This window comes from Gasterosteus aculeatus, chromosome 4 (assembly GCF_964276395.1).
Source record: "Gasterosteus aculeatus chromosome 4, fGasAcu3.hap1.1, whole genome shotgun sequence".
NCBI classification, from domain to species: Eukaryota; Metazoa; Chordata; class Actinopteri; order Perciformes; family Gasterosteidae; genus Gasterosteus; species Gasterosteus aculeatus.
In genome coordinates this window covers 35,973,028-35,993,031 of record NC_135691.1, presented here as the reverse complement: position 1 = coordinate 35,993,031, position 20,004 = coordinate 35,973,028, and the positions used below count along the sequence as shown (strand labels likewise).

Sequence of the window (20,004 nt, the reverse complement as noted above, 5' to 3'; positions counted from 1 at the left end):
GCCCCTTTAAGAGACTACATGTTGAGTGGACTGTCCCTTTAAGAGACTACACCTTGAGTGGACTGCCCATTTAAGAGACTACACGTTGAGTGGACTGCCCCTTTAATGGACTACATGTTGAGTGGACTGCCCCTTTAATGGACTACATGTTGAGTGGACTGTCCCTTTAAGAGACTACATGTTGAGTGGACTGTCCCTTTAATGGACTACATGTTGAGTGGACTGCCCCTTTAAGAGACTACATGTTGAGTGGACTGCCCCTTTAAGAGACTACATGTTGAGTGGACTGCCCCTTTAAGAGACTACATGTTGAGTGGACTGCCCCTTTAAGAGACTACATGATGAGTGGACTGCCCCTTTAAGAGACTACATGTTGAGTGGACTGCCCCTTTAAGAGACTACATGTTGAGTGGACTGCCCCTTTAAGAGACTACATGTTGGGTGGACTGCCCCTTTAAGAGACTACATGTTGAGTGGACTGCCCCTTTAAGAGACTACATGTTGAGTGGACTGCCCCTTTAAGAGACTACATGTTGGGTGGAGCCCCGTGGTGGCATCAGTCTTCAGCGACGGCAGTTTTTGTGTGTGGCCAAAATAGGATTCACTTCTAAATATGTATTAACTAACATCATCATCTAGACTTATGAAAAACAGTCAAACTAAAGCAAAGAGTTACAAAACATCTGGGTCTTTTTATTGGACCATTTCTTTTAGACATCTGGCGAAGGCAGACAGAGAGCTAACACCTGACATGAAGCTACAGGTGTGTGAGACAGTCAAACTAAAACAATGGATGAAAACATTCCAAAAGTTTCTCCCAGCTGGCAGGAACCTTTGAGCAACAAACAGGATATCAGTCGTTATCTTTTCCCTCTTCATTTAATGAAACAAAAACAACAACAAACATTTGGTCTTTGTAAACACAAACAGTAGAAACAGCGGATCACAAGAGGAGACGCTTCTAATGCCAGGAGAGAGAGACAGGGAGACGGAGTGAGACTGGATCTTGTGAGGACATTGTCTTCCTGAGGTCGCTGGAGACAATGCATCTCATCAGGTTCAATCAGGCTTCTTCTGTGTTTGTAGTTGAATCTCCACAAAAGAAGGAAATCTCCAGCTCTGAGATTAATGGTCCGTTACTCGTGTATTTGATTAACTGAATTCTCAAATTATGACAAACATAAACCAAGAAAACTTCTGACTTTATCAAATCACTTTGGGAGTTTTAGTCAATTAAGTCAGAAATATTTAAATGCAACTTTTGAGGAATAGAAAGTCTGAATTCCGATCATTGAGGTGAAATATAACATTTTACTTTAGTTGCAGAAGTTATATTGACAATTTTCTGCTCTCAGCAGACGATTTGAATAAAGGTTGACCCCGTGACCTTTGTGTGCAGCGTTGGACAGACATATATATATATATATATATGTAAATACATATATACGTGTTTAGTACGAAGTTATGGTCAGACTTTAGCTATCGGCCGTTTAATCAATGAACTAAATGTAAGACATTGGTTAAACTCGTTATCTTCTGAGGATTTAAATGAAACATTGACACTTTAACCTCAGAATTGGAAACCTTCTGTTGGCCTTTGACCTCTGTGTTTCAGGAGGACACAATCCAAGATGGCCGCCAGGTGCCAGGTCTATTTGTGGCGGCTGCCTCTCCTCTTCATGGCGACTGTACACTGAGGACAGAACCACTTCCCCTTGGGAGCCTCAGTCAGTCCCACACAGCCGTAGTGGAACCACTCGATGGGACACTATTGATCAGGATCAATGACATCATTTAGAACCAAAGACTATACAAGTCAATACAAAATAATTGACATTTTATTGATTAAACCGTTCCAAATATTCATTAACTAAATGAATCAATTAAAGTCAATGTTAGAAATGAAACAACAGTTATTCAATAACAAACATATGAAGTTATCATACTCACATCTGTATTATCACAGCCCACCATTTCTCCATAAGATACCTGGGAAGAAATATAATGTGATTATCAGAGGCAAACATTTATCACCATCTGAGGATCACAGGCTTCCACAATAAGTGATGATCAACAGAACAGAGGTTGGGGTACTGACCTGGTTACAGATGCAGTATCGGGGCTCGTTGGGGTCGTAGGTCCAGTCCACCTGGCTGTTGGCCTCAGCCTCGGGCAGCGCCGAGGCCTGCTGGGAAAGCTCCTGAGCCAGTGCTGACGACGAGGAGCATGACGACAGAGAAGAAGAGGAGGAGGAGGAAGAGGACTGGTGGTTGGAAGATTTGATGCTGCTTCTGCAAACCAAGAATGTTTTCACAGGCACAAATGTAAATGTTTCAGAGTCTATTCTTCTGTTTCTAGTCTATTGTTTGTCAGATAAACATGTTGACTGCTTACAGATCTACACATAAACTACTCTTCTCTAGCAGTCCCTAACGTGAAGGTTTATACTACCGCATCACCGTCTGCTCTCGTTCTTACTTGGACTTGCGCCCCCTGGAGTCGGAGGCCGTGGGGGGGGTGAGGGTCTGGGTGAGGGTGGAGGCCAGAGCGGAGGAGGAGTAGCCGGTGTTCTCCCGGGACAAAGTGAACTCTCTGGCCAGCTGGAAGTCGTTGTTCTTGATGGCTTCGTAGCTGGCTTTCAGGCTGGACGTCCTCCTGCCCTCCTTCATCTGTAGCCATCATATGAAAACACAAAATGTGGAAAGAAGACTAAGTTACCTCCCAACGTCCTTTCCTAACCACTTCTCCTTCACCTGACAAAACGTGACAAGGTCAAGGAGAGATGTGAGGAGATCGGTGTTGGAGGGTGTCTCTGTGGGAGTCTCCTCTGACCTGAGCCGTGGCCTGGACGGCCTGAGCAGCAGCCATGGTGATGGCCCCGGCTCCGGATCCGGTCCCTGCCGGCAGAGAGCTCAGGTTGTAGGAGGCCAGAGGCTGAGAGGAGGCCACACCAATGTACACGTTGTTGGTGGACGAGGACGTGCTGTTGGTACGGCAACCTGCAGAGGACACAGCCTACAGTAAGAAATCTCTCTCTCACTCACTCACTCTCACACGGGGAGGGTTGCTCTTACCTGGAGTGTTCTCCTTGGAGGCGTCTGAGGTTAAAGTGGAGAGCAGAGCTTCAGACTTGAACTTCTTCTCTGGAACGTGTTCGGTAGTGTGGTGTGTCGGAGCGCTGTACTTCCTCTCTGCTCCAACACACAGGGATGGACGTATTAGTGGGGTTATATCACACACAGGGGACATATGAGCAGGTTTACTTACTCTCAGTGGCGGAGTGAGAGTGGATGTGATGGTTGTTGACCGGCTGAGACGGACTGTCCATCTCTAGAGATCCTGAGGACGAGAAAAGAGGAAATGATACACACTCTGCTTCCTGTTACATGTCACCACACTAAACAAACGACACTCACGTCTCTCCAGGACCTCGGTGATGCCGGCGTTGTCAGCCTCCAGTTCCATCTTGAACTTGGCCAGTTCCTGGTCCAGTTTACGCAGATGGCGATCCACCTAGAGGATGGATGCAGGAAGTAGATGAGAAGCGGTTCTCTGGTGTCCCTGTGGTGAATCATGACTTCACACAACTCACCTCCTTCTGATTGAATTACACTGAATAACACAAACAGAGAATCTCACACACATACACACACGCACAACCCCACAAGTGTAAAGTATAGAGAGCGCATAGAGCTTAGTGTAGTAGAGTATGAAGCAGTGGCCTCACCGACCGGTGGTTGGGGACTAGTATAGAGGAACCTCTGGAGGAGGTTCATTTGAAAAACTAGTACACATCTGTAAGAAATCTATTTTATTCATGAAGATTAAACATCACTCACCAGGTCATAAATCTGATTGGCCAGCTGAACTTTCTCATCTGCATCTTCCAAAGCTTTGTAATAATCCTGAAAGAGTTATGATGAATATTCAGTTATCGAATACAGGCCAGTGTTTCCCCCTAGGGGGCAGTAGTCAGCCCAACGGTTTGTCCGACGGGGAAATAATATATGTATATATATCTTGTTTTTTTCCTTCCCTTTTTCCGTGAGGGGCGGGGGCTGTAATAATGGTAGGGGAAACACTCCATGTGATCAGACTTCATTGAACTAATCAGTATCTTTTCCTGTGATCAGTATTCATTGACCACCAGCATCAGTCACCTTTTTAATGACCTCCATCTGTTCTTCTCTCCACTCCGGTTTGTTCTTCTTGGCGTTGACGAAGAACTCCATGACCTTCTGCTCTAGCTGATCGGTGGCATCTGAGACAAACCGAGAATTCAAAACTAATAACTAAAGGATAAATACACACAGGTTTCTAAACTACATGACATGTAATATAATGTAATCACTTTCATAAATAACAGCTTCTGTCAACTTCTTTCTTAAAAACTCCTGTACTTGTTAAGTGTAAGACAACAATGGTAAAAATGTAAAAAATAACTGGATTTTATCTCATCATTGTTATTGATTGACTGCTGTCCGTCTGAGACTTGAAAGTCCATTTGAATAATAGAACTACTAAAACTTCTACTTTCCATAGTTTTAGTATTTCCAGCGGCCACATTAGAGAAGTTAGACATATTTTAATTTAAATGAACTTGTGTTAAAACCAGCCGTTTGATTATTAATGTACAGAATGAACGGGTGGTGGTCAGTGGGTAAATGCTCCTCCAATAACTGCATCCAAATTTGAACAAAAGGGGATACACTATACAAGTATGGATTAATTTAGCCAAAATTGAGTTTGAAATATATTTTAAAACTTTAACGCTGTTTCATCAAAATTCCGGAAGAATTATAACATAATTACTAAATGTAATTTAAATTTGTAATTGGAAAATAAGTTTGTTCTTTAGTGTCGATTTTCAATCTTGATATCATTTATTCGTGTCGTCTTTATTACTGCATACGTTTATTACTATGACTAATGTTGATGTAACTATTCGACTATGGTTAGTTTGGGTTGTGTATTTTTACACGCTGTTTGTTGACAATTTATGAAATTGAACGTGTGTAAGTCAGAATCAGAATCAATAAAAGAAAAAAAAACTACATCCGGTCTTTCAGCCCAAAAGGCATGCTAGTCATGCTAATCATGCTAATCACTGCCTTATGGTAACTAATGTCTCACTGAAGCGTTACGGATCCGTTAGCTTTGTTAGCGGCTAATAGCGTCCCTCCCCGGTGTTTGTGGACACCGTGGCGGGGGAGGGAGGGGAGGAGGGGGACGTACTCTGAACCTGCAGGTCCATCTCCCTCATTTCCGTAAACCTGTCTCGGAGGTCCATGGGGAGCTGCTCGATCACTAACACGAGAAGAAGAACAACATGAAGTGGTTAGTCAGCTAGCGAGGCTAGGCTAACGGCTGGAGCAACGCGAGCCGCAAAATGACGCACAAAACCGTCGTGGTTCAGCTGGCGTCCGATACTTACTCTCCAGATAATCCTCCAGATACAACATGGCTACAGATTTAAGGTTTGGGCCGTTTAGTGGAACAATGTTCTTCTTCCAATATGGCGCCGCCAGCCGCTGTCTTCTCTCAGAAAAAAATACGCCAAGGAACTGAGGTCAGAGCTGGTGACGCACATGGCGGCCGGCATTCTGATTGGTTGAAAATCACGCAGGGCATTGATTCAGGTTCTCAGAACAGATGTCTTATGGGAGTTGTAGTTTGATATGTGCGGAGCTCATTTCTCTGCTAAAATATCAGATATGATATGGCCATATCATATTTGTAATTATTACCTCCCCCATTCCAATTCATCTCTCTCTCTTGTCTGCAACAAATAAATTAATCTTGGTGTGTATTTTGTACAGTAAGTAGGGTACAACATAACATTTCACAGTTTAATTAGAACCAGGGCCCCGTTCGTTGAACGTGGCTAACTGAGTTAGACAGGACATTTTTGTGGTTTATTTCAACCAATTGTTTTCCCACATATTTAAATATCTTCAGAATCAGCATCAGAACTGTATTTATTGTCTTTAAATACACATTAACATGAATCCAACATATTGTAGCTAACGGATAAATTGATGGAGAAGACGTTATCTTTCAGTCCCACAGTATCATGCTGATACGACATCACATGCACCAGCCAATCAGATCCATTCATGCTGATACGACATCACAGACATCAGCCAATCAGATCCATTCATGCTGGTACGACATCACAGCACCAGCCAATCAGATCCATTCACGCTGAAACGACATCACAGGCACCAGCCAATCAGATCCATTCACGCTGATACGACATCACAGACATCAGCCAATCAGATCCATTCACGCTCACGTCTAAAGAGCGCAGAGCTCAGAAATAAAAGATGGCGGACCAAACTCCGTAGAATAGGGGGTCCCTGCTCCATCTCGCCATCAGTTTGGGGGATCTTGGCCTGAAAAACGTTGAAGACCCCTGCTGTACATATTTACAGTGTTACGATGCAGTGAACATCTGGAAAGCCGCTGCATGTCGTGCTCTTCGTAAAGTTCTGTTGGTTTATTTGCAGCTCAATAAACTTCTGCATGTTCCATGTTTCACTGCTTCAATTGATCGGATTTCTGATGAATAATAGATACATACTGATCCGCCCTAACACATATTCACACACATAATAAAGCTCCTATTTGCTCATCTACACATACATATGATACATAAGCTGATACAGTACATATATATATATATATATATATATATATATATATATATATATATATATATATATCCTCATAACTATTCATTTAGACTCTTTGGGCTTGTTTTTATCTTCTTATTCTGAAAGAGTTGAGATCATTATTCTCATTGGATGATGATCATCAATGAAGCCTCCTGCAAGCAGACACATTTAAAGAAATATAATCTGATTGATTGGAGTGATTGCAGTTTTTGCCATGATTAATTCATTTTATTTTCTAAACCACAAAACTCCCCAAACAATGAAATGCCTTCGAAAGGGAGAATAAAGGGAAGAAACCTTTAGAGAGACAGAGGAGGATCCTCCCCGGGACGGACAGATTTACAATATGTTCAATTCATATAGAAATGATTCAAATGCACATATTATCTCCTCGTATGCGTTCATGATCATCAGCTGCTCGTCTTCCTTTACGTTTATTTGCTGTCGTACTGTTAAAAATATCCTGGTTTCTGACGTATAGGATGATTATCCTGATGACGCCTGGTTGGAACTAACGAGACTGTCTCACATAGTCTGACTTCAATCATCAGGTTCATTTGAGTAACGGGACATTTGATCGACTTAGTATACGAGGAACAGGACACATACGTTATAAAATAATGAATACAAAACATATCAAATAAATCACAGTCAGGAATATTTCCCTCCTCTTCATCCTCCTCCTCCACTTTCTCCTCTTTGTTTCTCCTCCTCCTCGGACTCTTTCTCCTTTTTCTCCTCCACTTCATCATCCTCCTCTTCCTCCTCTTCCACACAAGGAGCCTCTCAGCCGGTGACCTTGTGACCCCTCCGCGGCTGGAGGCGGGCACATTCCTCTGTCCTCCCCCGGGACAGCTGACTGACGGGGGAGGCACGCATTTAATTAGTGAGGAAGAAGCCTCGGGACGGGCCGGTCATCGCACCGCCCTCCTCCGGGCTGCTCCGGTGCGCGAACACAGCCGACCCCGCGGAGCTCGCGCGCACCGTTGGGTCCGATTGGAGGTAAAGTCAAGCCGTGCGCGTTTTACTGGGGATTGAACGGATCTCATACTCCGGTGTGAGAGAGCGACGCAGTCCCCCCCGTCCCCCCCGTCCCCCCCGTGAGTGAGAGCCAGAAGCCACCTGTCGTGGATGAAACCGGACTCCCGGACTAACGAGCCACATCTCCGCCGTCTATGCGTCTGCGGGCCGCGCGCGGTGTGTTGTCGGCGGGCACGTTGCCATGGTTACGGAGGTCCGGCCGGGATGTCACGGAGGGACGCGGTGAGGTGTCTGCGCTGTCTGCTGTACGCGCTCAACCTGCTGTTCTGGGTGAGACGTCACACGTACGTCACACTGACCCGGATCAATAGCTATAAGTAATGTAAATACAAATCATCAGATTATCATGTGATTCATTCATATGTAGTAACACGTGACTCAAAGCGGTTATTAACTGCGTTCACTTTACACTTTGAGGCAAAAGTAAAAGTTTGTATGAGTTCACAGTCGAATGTTTCATTGGAAATGAAAGATGAATGTTTACAGTTTAGTGAAACTAGGCCAGCGTCTCTCCGTCAGTCTGACCACATGTTTGACATTCTGAGATGTTATTTGTAGCCGAAACTGATCCGTGTGTGTGTGTGTGTGTGTGTGTGTGTGTGTGTGTGTGTGTGTGTGTGCAGCTCATGTCAGCGTGTGTGCTGGGAGTAGCAGCCTGGATAAGAGACTCTCTGAACACTGTGCTGACCCTCACAGCGCACACCAGGTGAGTCTCACAGTAGACCAGAGTCACAGTCAGACCAGAGTCCAGGTGGAGATGATCTACACGCGTGTGTGTGTGTGTGTGTGTGTGTGCAGGCTGGAGGAAGCAGCCGTTCTCACATACTCTCCGGTGGTCCACCCAGTCATCATCACGGTGTGCTGCTTCCTCTTCATTGTGGCCATGGTGGGATACTGTGGAACCCTCAGGTGTAACCTGCTGCTGCTCTCATGGGTATGTGGGTCTTCATCCTCTACACCAGGGGTCTTCAACGTCAGGCCAAGGACCCCCAAACTGATGGCGAGATGGAGCAGGGACCCCCTATTCTTATTTCTATTCTATTCTATTAGTTTGGTCCATCGTCTTTAGACGTGAGCATGAATGGATCTGATTGGCTGGTGCCTGAGAGGAGCTGTGAGGGAACCGGTGTCCAGCTTGAGAGAGCTGCTGAGGGACTGAAAGATAACGTATTTTTAAAGACAATAAATACAAATCTGATGCTGATTCTGAAGACATTTAAATATGAGGAAAAAAAATTGGTTGAAAAAAAAAATTTGTCGCGACCCCCCCTGCAGACCCCCTGCAGACCCCCTGTTGAAGACCTCTGCTCTGCGTTCAGGGTCTCTCTGTGAGTCGCATGGGGACATCTAGTAGGTCAGTGCTTCTCAAACTCTCAAAGTAGGAAGAAAAATGTTTGGGCCCCAACAAAAATGTACCAAAACGCTCCATGCTGAATTTTTATTGAAATAACAACATTTTGTGACTCCATGTGTGCTTTTATTAATAATAAAATAAAGAAAATTCACTCACTTCAGTCACTTTGATGTAAACCAGATTGCTCCATCAGACAAAAGCAAATTAAATGTGCATCACTTTGTTGGAACAATGCAACTAATATTTGTCAAAAAAATGGCTTATTGTATTAGTCTATGTTGTTTTGTATATATATATATATATATATATATATATATATATATATATATATATATATATATATATATATATATATGTGTTTTGTACTGAATATATTTTCAGGATAATAACAATAAAGTTCAACCTGTGAAAAACAAAACAAAAAGTTCAAATATTTATATTATAAGAGTCTTACGTCTCTGTGTTCCTTAATTACTAATTAAAGTAAAATGCAGAGAATAATTTCCCCATGTTGGATTAATAAAGGATTATAAATGAAATAGTTGTTGGCCCCCAGGGGAAGATAAGATTGTCTCTAACAGGAAGTGCCCCCTCCCCCCAAGACACCCGGGAGACCACATGACCACAGTATTTCTCTACACTGGCAAAGTAGTAGTACTTTGTTGATGGTTTGTCTGCTCTTTGTTCCAGTACTTCTGCAGCCTGCTGGTGATCTTCTGCGTTGAGTTGGCAAGTGCTGTTTGGACCTACGACGAGGTGAGAAAACACACCCTCACTACACAAGTACATGAATATATAGTGAATTTTCATTAAATATATAGAGAATATTTCATTTAGTATATTGAATGTTTTTTCATCAAATAGGGAATATCTAATCAATTAATTAAGGAATGAAGGATATAATAAAACAGGGACAATGTAGAGTATTTAATAATTATTTGACCCACCTCTGGAAGTCTGAACGGACCAATCAGAGAGCAGCTAGTAAGCGGCTGCATTTTTCAGTTTACAACACTTCTAAGAATATCCAGATATGATTGGATCCTGTTTCCCTGTGAGACATAACAGCACAGCAACTACACAACAACTACTCAATACAACCACTACACAACAATACCAATAAGTACATAACAACTACATGGCCTGGGTCCGTTTCAAGAAGCGGGTTTAGTGTAAACTCAGAGTTTGTTCACCCTGAGATGAGGGAACTCTGGCTTGTCTGTTTCACAAAGGGAGGTAACTAAAGCTCAGGGTCAGTCTCCATGGTAACTAAAGCTCAGGGTCAGTCACCATGGTAACTAAAGCTCAGGGTCAGTCACCATGGTAACTAAAGCTCAGGGTCAGTCACCATGGTAACTAAAGCTCAGTGTCAGTCACCATGGTAACTAAAGCTCAGGGTCAGTCACCATGGTAACTAAAGCTCAGGCTCAGTCACCATGGTAACTAAAGCTCAGGGTCAGTCACCATGGTAACTAAAGCTCAGGCTCAGTCACCGTGGTAACTAAAGCTCAGGGTCAGTCTCCATGGTAACTAAAGCTCAGGGTCAGTCACATGGTAACTAAGGCTCAGTGTCAGTCTTCGTGGTAACTAAAGCTCAGGGTCAGTCTCCATGGTAACTAAAGCTCAGGCTCAGTCTCCGTGGTAACTAAAGCTCAGGGTCAGTCACGTGGTAACTAAAGCTCAGGGTCAGTCACCGTGGTAACTAAAGCTCAGGGTCAGTCACGTGGTAACTAAAGCTCAGGGTCAGTCTCCATGGTAACTAAAGCTCAGGCTCAGTCTCCGTGGTAACTAAAGCTCAGGGTCAGTCACGTGGTAACTAAAGCTCAGGGTCAGTCACGTGGTAACTAAAGCTCAGGGTCAGTCTCCATGGTAACTAAAGCTCAGGGTCAGTCTCCATGGTAACTAAAGCTCAGGGTCAGTCACCGTGGTAACTAAAGCTCAGGGTCAGTCTCCGTGGTAACTAAAGCTCAGGCTCAGTCACCGTGGTAACTGAGCCTGTGAACATCCCGACCAATCCTGTTCAATACCATTGTACCAGTTTTTACCAGCATGTGTGTGTACGGGGTTGCCTGTGTGTTGTGCATTCTAGCAAAACGTGTAAAAACTGGGAATTAAAAGTAAAAGGTATGGATTATGATTAGTATGTGCATTAAATATTAACTTCACACTATATTGGAACTTACAGCGTTTCTCTGTCTTTTGCTGCAGCAGCCGTGTTGCTTTTCTGTCTAATTACGGGTTCATACTCCTACACTTGCATTAATATTTGCAGCTCAATAGGGGTGAATATACTGTTTGTGGTGGTTGTCATGGTAACTCGTAGTATCGTGGCTCCATTCATGCTGCCTTCATACTGTGATGCTGCACGCGCTCAACTCTGAGTCAACCTACTCAAGTTGATTGAACTCTGAACAGCTGTTCTGAAGTTTCCATCTCAGGATAAATTAACTCAGAGTTTAAGGTTTGACTCAGTTTGTTAAACCACTTGAAACGGACCTCAGTACACTAGAGCACAACATACCAGCTACACAGAGAAAACCAATAATATCCCATTAGAAATAAAGGAAGAAGAAGGGGAGGAGGATGAGGAAGAGGAGCAGCAGGAGAAGGAGGAGCGGCTATAGCAGATATGTCTTGATCACACCTGTGGACTGACATCACTATCTAATCTCATCTCAACACAGTTCTCACCTGCTGCAGGGGGTTGTGGGTATTGTAGTCAGAGAGAATGGATTTCTTATCAGCAGAGCAGAGAGTTGACACACCTGCTGAGAGGAGGGTGGGCGGTACTGACTCTACCCCGTCTCTCCCTTTGTCTCCCTGTCCCTCCTGCTTTGTCTCCCTGTCCCTCCCTCCTTGTCTCCCTGTCCCTCCTGCTTTGTCTCCCTGTCTCTCCCTCCTTGTCTCTCAGCCCCTGGTTCAGCGCTCTGATATGATCAGTCTGAAGTCTCGGATGCAGAACTTCGGCCTGCAGCGTTACCAGTGGCTCACACACACCTGGAACAGCTTCCAGACCGAGGTCAGAGGTCACACTCACACACAATCACACACCACACACTGTGGGGCTGACAGGTGTGTGTGTGCCTTCACTTGGGCCCAGTTTAAATGCTGCGGGGTGATCTACTTCACTGATTGGCTGGAGATGACGGAGATGGAGTGGCCGCCTGACTCCTGCTGCTCCTATCAGTATCCAGGATGTGCTCGCCACGCCCACTTCCATGACCTCAGTGACCTGCACCAGGAGGTGAGTCAGCGCTGCCTGATATAATGAAACGATACAATTCCAATCACGTGTTGGGTTAAGTACCGAGAGCCGGTACCGATATGGCAGCGGCTCCTATACGACCGGTACCTACCGGACCCGAGCCTGAAAACTGTATTCACACACTCGGATGACTCCGTCCTCGCGGCAGCTAACGATAGCCTACTGTTGTGTAGCTCCAGCAGCTAGCTAGCTGTTTATTAAAGTCTCAGCTTACGGCCCGACCGACGCAGGCAGACACGTGCGCGTGCGCAGGAGAGCGTGCACGTTGTTCCTTCGCTGTTTGTCGGTGAGCTGCAGACACGTGACTCCTCACGCGACTGACGGCAGACGGTTTGATTCTTTTTGTCTATTTTACGCAGCGAAGCGTTAACTGAATATAGAAGTAATTCTATGACACGGTAGAAACAATGTGCTGTATATCGTCTGTGTTGCACTGTGACGTCAATACATGGAGACAATCCAACATAAACGCCTTTCACGATGAGCATAAATCTCAAATGAAATGATTAATATTCCCCAAATTCCAATGAACTAATATGTACACTTAGAGGGGAAACAATAAATAAACTGTAAGCGATTCATATATTGTTCATAGTTTGAAGTTAAAAAGCTCAAAGCTGTAGTTTGTAGTTTTACATTTTTTTTAAATGCATTTCTATCTACAGTATTGTTTAAACAGTTAATATATTGTTCAATTTGAAGTAACATTTTTTTGCCTCTTTCTCTTTTGTTTCAATCATTGTTTTCGGTGCTTTAAAACCCAAACGAGTAGTTCGGAGTGGTGTCTTCCTCTGTTTCAGGGCTGCGGGCCAAAGATCTACGGCTTCATCCGAGGGACGAAGCAGCTCCAGGTGCTGCGTTTCCTGGGCGTGTCCATCGGCGTGGCTCAGATCCTCGCCATGGCGCTCACACTCACGCTGCTCTGGGCGCTTTATTACGGGAGGAAGCCTCCAGAGCCGCCCGCCCTCACAGGGACACATGCCCCCCCCCCTGAAGACTCCAACCGCTTTGAGATGGAGCGACTGTCCTCACCCCCCTACAGAGTCTGAAGGGGCTTGGTCACTTCCTGGTTCGACCGAAGTCACCCTCCCGTTCTCGTCAGTGATGTCACCGTGACCTCAGGTACAAACTCAGAAGGTCAAATGATTATTGCCAGAGGAACCACAAATGAAACTTCGTTCCAATATCTACACGGTCTTGCAAAAGTATTGACCCCCTTGGCGTTTTTTTCTTTTTTGTTGCCTTACAACTTGGAATTAAAATTGATTTTTTTGTGGGTTTATATCATTTGTTACTTTGAAGATGCAAAATATGTTTTATTGTGAAACAAACAAGAACTAAGACAAAAAACAGAATACTTGAGCGTGCGTAACTATTCACCCCCCCAAAGTCAGTACTTACTAGAGCCACTTTCTGCAGCAATTACAGCTGCAAGTCTCTTGGGGTACGTATCTGTATTTGGGATTTTTGCCCATTCTTCAAGGCAAAACTGCTCCAGCTCCTTGAAGTTGGATGGGTTCCGCTGGTGTACAGCGATCTTTATATCGTACCACAGATTCTCAATTAGATCGAGGTCTGAGCTTCGACTAGGCCATTCCAAGACATGTAAATGTTTCCTCTTAAACCACTCGAGTGTTGCTTTAGCAGTAGGCTTAGGGTCATTGTCCTGCTGGAAGGTGAACCTCCGTCCCAGTCTCAAATCTCTGGAAGACTGAAACAGGTTTCCCTGTACGTAGCGCCATCCATCATTCCTTCAATTCTGACCAGTTTCCCAGTCCCCGCCGATGAAAAGCATCCCCGCAGCATGATGCTTACCATGGCGATGGCGTTCTCGGGGTGGTGACAGGTGATGGGTTTGGCCAGACAGAGCGTTTTCCTTGATGGCCAAAAAGCTCAATTTCAGTCTCATTTGACCAGAGTACCTTCTTCCATACGTTTGGGGAGTCTCCCACATGCCTTTTGGCGAACACCAAACGTGTTCGCTTATTTTTTTCTTCAAGCAACGGCCTTTTCTGGAGACTCTTCCGTAAAGCCCAGATCTGTGGAGCGTTCGGCTTAAGGCGAACCCTAACCCTATGGACAGGAACTCCAATCTCCGCTGGAGCTTTGCAGCTCCTTCAGGGTCATCTTTGGTCTCCTGGTTGATTGACGCCCTCCTTGCCTGAGCCGTGAGCTTTGGTGGGCGGCCCTCTCTTGCCAGGTTTGTTGTGGTGCCATATTCCTTATATTTCGTAATAATGCCTTTAATGGTCCTCTGTGGGATGTTCAAAGTTTGGGTTATTTTTTTATAAGCCGACCCCGATCTGTACTTCTCCTCGACCTTGTCCCTTGTGCTCTTCATGGTGCTGCTTGCTTGATGGTGTTGTGTCGACTCGGGGGCCTTTCAGAACAGGTGTGTGTATACTGAGATCATGTGGCACTTAGATTGCACACAGATGGACTTAATTTAACTAAGTATGTGACTTCTGAAGGTAATTGGTTGAAGCAGATCTTACCACTTTTCCCTTTTTTATCTTTTAGAATTTTTGAAAGAAGTATTTTTTTTCATTTCACTTCACCATTTTGGACTATTTGGTCCATTACATGAAATCCAAATCAATTTTAATTCAAAGTTTTAAGGCAACAAAATAGGAAAACCACCAAGGGGGGTCCATACTTTTGCAAGGCTCTGTATCATATGTGAGTTGTGATCTTAGAACCTCCTGGACTTTGGAAGATCAAAGGATTCTGGGATTTTGAGTCCTTAAACTGGAGAACATGAAAGACGTGAAAAACATCTGGACGTCCAAGTCAGCCGTCCATAGTTGTGACAACATGATGTTTGATATATTTAATAAAATCTGTCACACTGTTATTGGAAGATTACAGCGTGACCGCCTGTGGATGTTTGATTTATTCACCTGAATAAACGTGTTGTGTTTGTAGGGTCTCATTCATGTGTGTGTGGAGGCAGAGAACTGGATTAGTTCTTCACACGAGGAGAAATACATGTGAGGTAAAATTACACAGAGATACAGAGGAGGACAAACATCTCAACTAAAACGTTCCGTAGTCACACACACGCGCACACACACTCACACACACACACACACACACACACACACTCACACTCACACACACTCACACACACACTCACACACACACACACACACACTCACACACACACACTCACACACACACACACACACACACACTCACACACACACACACAGACACACACACACACACACACACTCACACACACTCACACTCACACACACACTCACACACACACACTCACACTCACACTCACACACACACTCACACACACACTCACACAGGGTGTCAGCTGGTTCGTGTGAAAGGCTCCTCCCACACTTGATATTAATATAAAGTAATAAATCACATAGAGATTATTAATAGTTTCTCTTCCCACTGTTCAGTCGTTTATCCCGAATCACAGCTTGTAACATCTTCTTTTATCGCTGTTTACATCAATCAACATATATGTTTATGTATCATATCTTTCTGTATCTCCTGCTATAGCTTGATCACAATCATGTGACTATTATGACGCTAGTGTCAGAACTTGAAATGGAGCAACACAAGTAAATAAAACAAATGTTGGTGACTAACTATAAACCCTAACCAGCCTTAACTAATCACCTAGTTATGAACCGTATGTATGAACCTGGTAATGAACGTGAACCAGCCCTCGTTTTCCATCTGTCCTCATCTTGTTGTGACGTATCACATTGTGATGAAAACACAATCAAGGTTATAAACTTCCTTTCGAAAAGAGAAAGTATTTGACATTAACATTGGTATTTTTCTTAATATTCAGCTGCTGGCCGAACCAATTTGTATCTTATTTTGCAACAAAATAAACATCCAACATGACATGTTTTTTGAAAAGAGACATCCAAACTTGTTAAGAGTCTTTCAATTGGAAAATGCTTTATATTATTGTAGTTTTTTTCTTTTTCAATATCAATCTTAATAATTCAGATTTTATCCACACACAAGCAGTAACAAATCAAACATAGCATAATATATCATGGACTTCTTATGAAACTATTGAAAGAATAAGATGATTTTACGACCCCAATCAATAACAATTACAGCACAAATGCACAGTGATTATATCAATAATAGTAATAATAATCCTTATTTCTTCTTATTTTAACCAGAAATTCACAATATGATCCTCTGGAATAACGTATCTTTAGTGGCGTATGTCACCGCGTGGAGATAACAAGGTCGGCCATCTTCTAAAACCTTTAATCCAGACGAGGACCAGAAACGTCCGCAAGCTCAAAAGATCTGTTTTATTCATCAGAAGACGAAGGTTCAGTGTGACAAGAGGCTTCAACCTGCACCAACATGTCTTTGAATTCCATTAATATTAAACCAAAAAAAGCCTAAAAGGTTTGAGTTCCAGTGGCTTCAGATCCTTCAAAGAAATCACCCTGAAATATTCGTATTATTTATATCTTAGAATCCGACTTAGATGATGTAGTAACCTCTGCACACCAGATGGATAAGAGACATTTTGCTCCAGATATTAAAAAAACTTTTAGAAGAAGAAGTTTAAGGAGTCATTCAAATTTTTCAGGAAACACTTGTTAACTTTATTGCTGAGAAGAGGCGTGTTATGGTGGCCTAGTTTATCATGAAGCCATAAGAATAGCTCCGTGTGAAGATGACAGTACGTATATGACTAAGACTTCACTCGTTTATATGCGTTGCCTGTTTAGTGAAAAGGCAGCTCAGGAACTAGTTAGCTAAGCTAGTAAAGTCCTCACTCTAAATCTGAACTTAAGTTCTATCTGAACCAGTTTTTGAACAACCCGCTCAGCTGTTTGATGACATCACAGCAGGAGGTCTCCTTCCCTCAGATCTTCATGCTCAGAGGTTGTGATCTAGAGTGTCGACACCCCGACCACTCCGGCCTGCGAGTACTCGACGGCCATCAGTTGGGCCGGCGTTGCAACGGGGATGACGGCGGCTGAACTGTACGGCTGGTGACAGTTCAACGGAACCGTCTCCTCTAACTGGGTGTTGAGACTGGAGCGACTAGGAGAGAGAGAGGAGGTCAGGGCTGTAGACCAGGGCTCTATTCCTCATTCAGCTCTTCATATCAATATTAGTCCATGTGTCTGTAATTCAATACTAATAAAGCAGTTCAGTTCAAACTGTTTAAATATTTCTCTTTTAGTTCAGAGGGTATGATTTAAACATCTTCCTCTTACAGAACATTCTGATGTTTTCCTTCGCTCTCAGAAAACAAAGCATCAAACCCCCGTCTCAGACATCACTGAGGGGGACCGGGTCGTCCTGAGGGGGACCGGGTCGTCCTCAGTGTGACCTCTCCACTCTCACGAATCCAGCTTCATCAATAAATTCATGATCACCAAACAAGTGGGAGTATTCACGGAGAGGAGAACGGGCGAGCTGCTGGAAGACAATCAGAGCTCCTCATTAGCTCCTCATTAGCTCCTCACAAACTCCTAACGTCTCAGTAACTCCTCAGTAGCTCCTTATAAACTCCTCACTAACTCTTAAGGAAACATTTACTGCAAAAATATGTCAAACATAGAAGGAATTTGTCTTGGCGGTTGGTGCGTGACAGTAGACAGTGTAAGTAGCTGCTCACCAACTCCTCCATAACCACTTATTAACTCCTTCATAACTCACCCTCCTCACTAATTGCATTGAATTAATTTAATTTAGCATAAGATCACAAATTACAATTTTGCCTCAGAGAACTTTACAGTCTGTACACTCCTCACTAACCTCCTGTCTCCTACCTGTTGGCGAGGGGCCTCTCTTTGATCTGGATGGTGCTGAGCTCCTGCACGCTGCCGTGTAGACCCACCGATGTGGTGGAGTTGGGGAGGTGCAAGGTCCTCCTGTTCCTCCGTGCGCAGCAGAAGGTAAAGCCTCCAGGCGAAGAGGAGACGGAGGAGGAGCGAGAGAGCTGCTTCACCACAATCACCTCCTGGCAACTGGGGTTGTACACCTTCTCGTCCACAAACTCATGGTTCTGAGGCAGAGACGGGGACCAGGGTTAGAGGTGGTCACGGGTAAGATGTGGTCGGGTGGTCAAGGGTTAGGGTTAGTCAGGGGGTAAGAGTTCGTCAAGGGTTAGAGTTAGTAAGGGGGCTAGAGGTCATCAAGGGTTAGAGTTAGTCAGGGGGTAAGAGGTCATCAAGGGTTAGAGTTAGTCAGGGGTAAGAGGTCATCAAGGGGTTAGGGTTAGTCAGGGGGCTAGAGGTCGTCATGGGTTAGAGTTAGTCAGGGGTAAGAGGTCATCAAGGGGTTAGGGTTAGTCAGGGGGCTAGAGGTCGTCAAGGGTTGGAGTTAGTAAGGGTGCTAGAGGTCGTCAAGGGTTAGAGTTAGTCAGGGGTAAGAGGTCATCAAGGGGTTAGGGTTAGTAAGGGTGCTAGAGGTCGTCAAGGGTTAGAGTTAGTCAGGGGTAAGAGGTCATCAAGGGGTATACATGTTACATTAAAGATAGATGAGGTAATCATTATTACGAGTTGTCACATCCGGATGAAAGTGATGTTCTCACCGTTGTTTTCTCCAGACAGTGCAGCAGGTGATTTTGCTGGAGGTCAAAGGTCGGGTTGGCCTTGCACACCAGTGCCTGTCCTGCTTCTTTAGAGGCCTTCAGGACACAAATACAGATCACATGGCCCACGGGGATGTCACCCATAACCACGGCTATCCCACCATAACAAGATAATAACGTGTGTAACAACATAATAACTTGTGTGATAATCCTATAGCGCTTGGTTCTGCACCGTTGGACCACCGTCTACACCACATATGTCAAACTCGCGGCGTCCCGTTCGGCACGGCCGTCGGAGTCCGGCTGGCCGTCCAGTGTGGCCGGCCGGATGACTTTGCTATTGTGAGGGATGAGGGACGAGAGGCTGGTTGTGTCTTTATTTTTATATTGATTCGTGTCACCTTCTGAGCGCGCCTCTTCTCGGCCCTTTGGCTCTGGTGGTAGATCCGGCTGAAGTTGGAGACGATGACTGGAACCGGCAGGGCGATGACCAACACGCCGCTCAGGGAGCATACGGAGCCCACAATCTTCCCCATGATGGTCTTTGGTACCATGTCGCCATATCTGCGAGAGAGAGAGAGACAGAGTCTAATACAGGTCATAACCTCCTGAAACGCAACGCAGCAGCAGAACGTTGGTGTTTCCTACAACCAGAAGGGAACCAAAACGTTACTAGAACCTGTTCGTACAGCAGAACACAGACAACGCTCTGACAGAGACCTGTCAATCACAAGGGAGACCTGCCATAAAGCATCCCCTGCTTTATGGTCTGTTAGAGACTTGTCAATCAGTGTGTAGCCCCGCCCTAAACCTTTCCTGCTTTTTGATCTGTTTGACTCTAAATCCACCATCATTTATTAAATGAACATCATTACTGAAGAAGACTTGAAACTACAGATTGAGTCAACAGGCAATTTAATCTGTAAGGCACATTTCAACTACACGGCAAAGTGCTTCACATAAAACACCGAAACATAAAGCAAGGAGAGACAAAAACTAAAACAACACAACAACAACGCAATAACAACAACAACAACAACAATGCTTCAACAACAAGAACACAACGAGACCAACAACGCAACAACAATAACGCAACAACAACACACCAAACCAC

At 44.4% G+C, this 20,004-nt stretch overlaps 3 protein-coding genes across 4 annotated transcripts in view; 1 reads left to right on the top strand and 2 right to left on the bottom strand.

The window, feature by feature from the left end:
* Positions 1 to 672: 672 nt before the first annotated feature.
* Positions 673 to 5,620, bottom strand: ing3 (inhibitor of growth family, member 3). Its single transcript, XM_040173759.2, has 12 exons — positions 5,435 to 5,620; positions 5,236 to 5,307; positions 4,161 to 4,261; positions 3,840 to 3,905; positions 3,417 to 3,513; positions 3,268 to 3,339; positions 3,075 to 3,191; positions 2,833 to 2,999; positions 2,479 to 2,669; positions 2,099 to 2,291; positions 1,951 to 1,989; positions 673 to 1,768 (listed from the first exon to the last, which is right to left on the bottom strand). The coding sequence occupies exons 1-12, from the start codon at positions 5,460 to 5,462 to the stop codon at positions 1,652 to 1,654; spliced, it is 1,260 nt and encodes a 419-aa protein (XP_040029693.1). The 5' UTR covers positions 5,463 to 5,620; the 3' UTR covers positions 673 to 1,651.
* Positions 5,621 to 6,894: 1,274 nt separating this feature from the next.
* Positions 6,895 to 15,259, top strand: tspan12 (tetraspanin 12). Of its 2 annotated transcripts, none has more exons than XM_040175005.2 (7): positions 6,895 to 7,988; positions 8,342 to 8,424; positions 8,517 to 8,652; positions 9,763 to 9,828; positions 11,984 to 12,091; positions 12,173 to 12,316; positions 13,138 to 15,259. In XM_040175005.2, exons 1-7 carry the CDS (start codon positions 7,809 to 7,811, stop codon positions 13,384 to 13,386), a joined length of 966 nt encoding a protein of 321 aa, XP_040030939.1. In that variant the 5' UTR covers positions 6,895 to 7,808; the 3' UTR covers positions 13,387 to 15,259. The 2 variants fall into 2 exon arrangements, with proteins under 2 accessions (XP_040030939.1, XP_040030940.1); XM_040175006.2 differs by having other exon boundaries at positions 6,895 to 8,002.
* Positions 15,260 to 16,256: 997 nt separating this feature from the next.
* The window catches only part of kcnd2 (potassium voltage-gated channel, Shal-related subfamily, member 2), a 6,521-nt gene continuing 2,773 nt past the window's right edge, over positions 16,257 to 20,004 (bottom strand). The window contains exons 2-5 of the mRNA XM_040175503.2: positions 19,292 to 19,454; positions 18,891 to 18,986; positions 18,127 to 18,362; positions 16,257 to 17,392 (exon numbers count right to left, since the gene is read on the bottom strand). Coding sequence (XP_040031437.1) covers positions 17,239 to 17,392; positions 18,127 to 18,362; positions 18,891 to 18,986; positions 19,292 to 19,454 — 649 coding nt within the window. The 3' untranslated portion in view covers positions 16,257 to 17,238. The remainder of the gene's footprint in view (positions 17,393 to 18,126; positions 18,363 to 18,890; positions 18,987 to 19,291; positions 19,455 to 20,004) is intronic.

Excerpts from the sequence above, each read along its gene's own strand:
- ing3 (XM_040173759.2), bottom strand. The coding sequence starts at position 5,462 with ATGTTGTATCTGGAGGATTATCTGGAGA. Across the intron at positions 3,000-3,074 it reads CTCCAAGGAGAACACTCCAG|GTTGCCGTACCAACAGCACG; the intron begins GTAAGAGCAACC and ends TGTCCTCTGCAG. Across the intron at positions 1,990-2,098 it reads GATACTGCATCTGTAACCAG|GTATCTTATGGAGAAATGGT; the intron begins GTCAGTACCCCA and ends ATTTCTTCCCAG.
- tspan12 (XM_040175005.2), top strand. The coding sequence starts at position 7,809 with ATGAAACCGGACTCCCGGACTAACGAGCCACATCTCCGCCGTCTATGC. Across the intron at positions 8,425-8,516 it reads ACCCTCACAGCGCACACCAG|GCTGGAGGAAGCAGCCGTTC; the intron begins GTGAGTCTCACA and ends GTGTGTGTGCAG. Across the intron at positions 12,092-12,172 it reads GGAACAGCTTCCAGACCGAG|TTTAAATGCTGCGGGGTGAT; the intron begins GTCAGAGGTCAC and ends ACTTGGGCCCAG.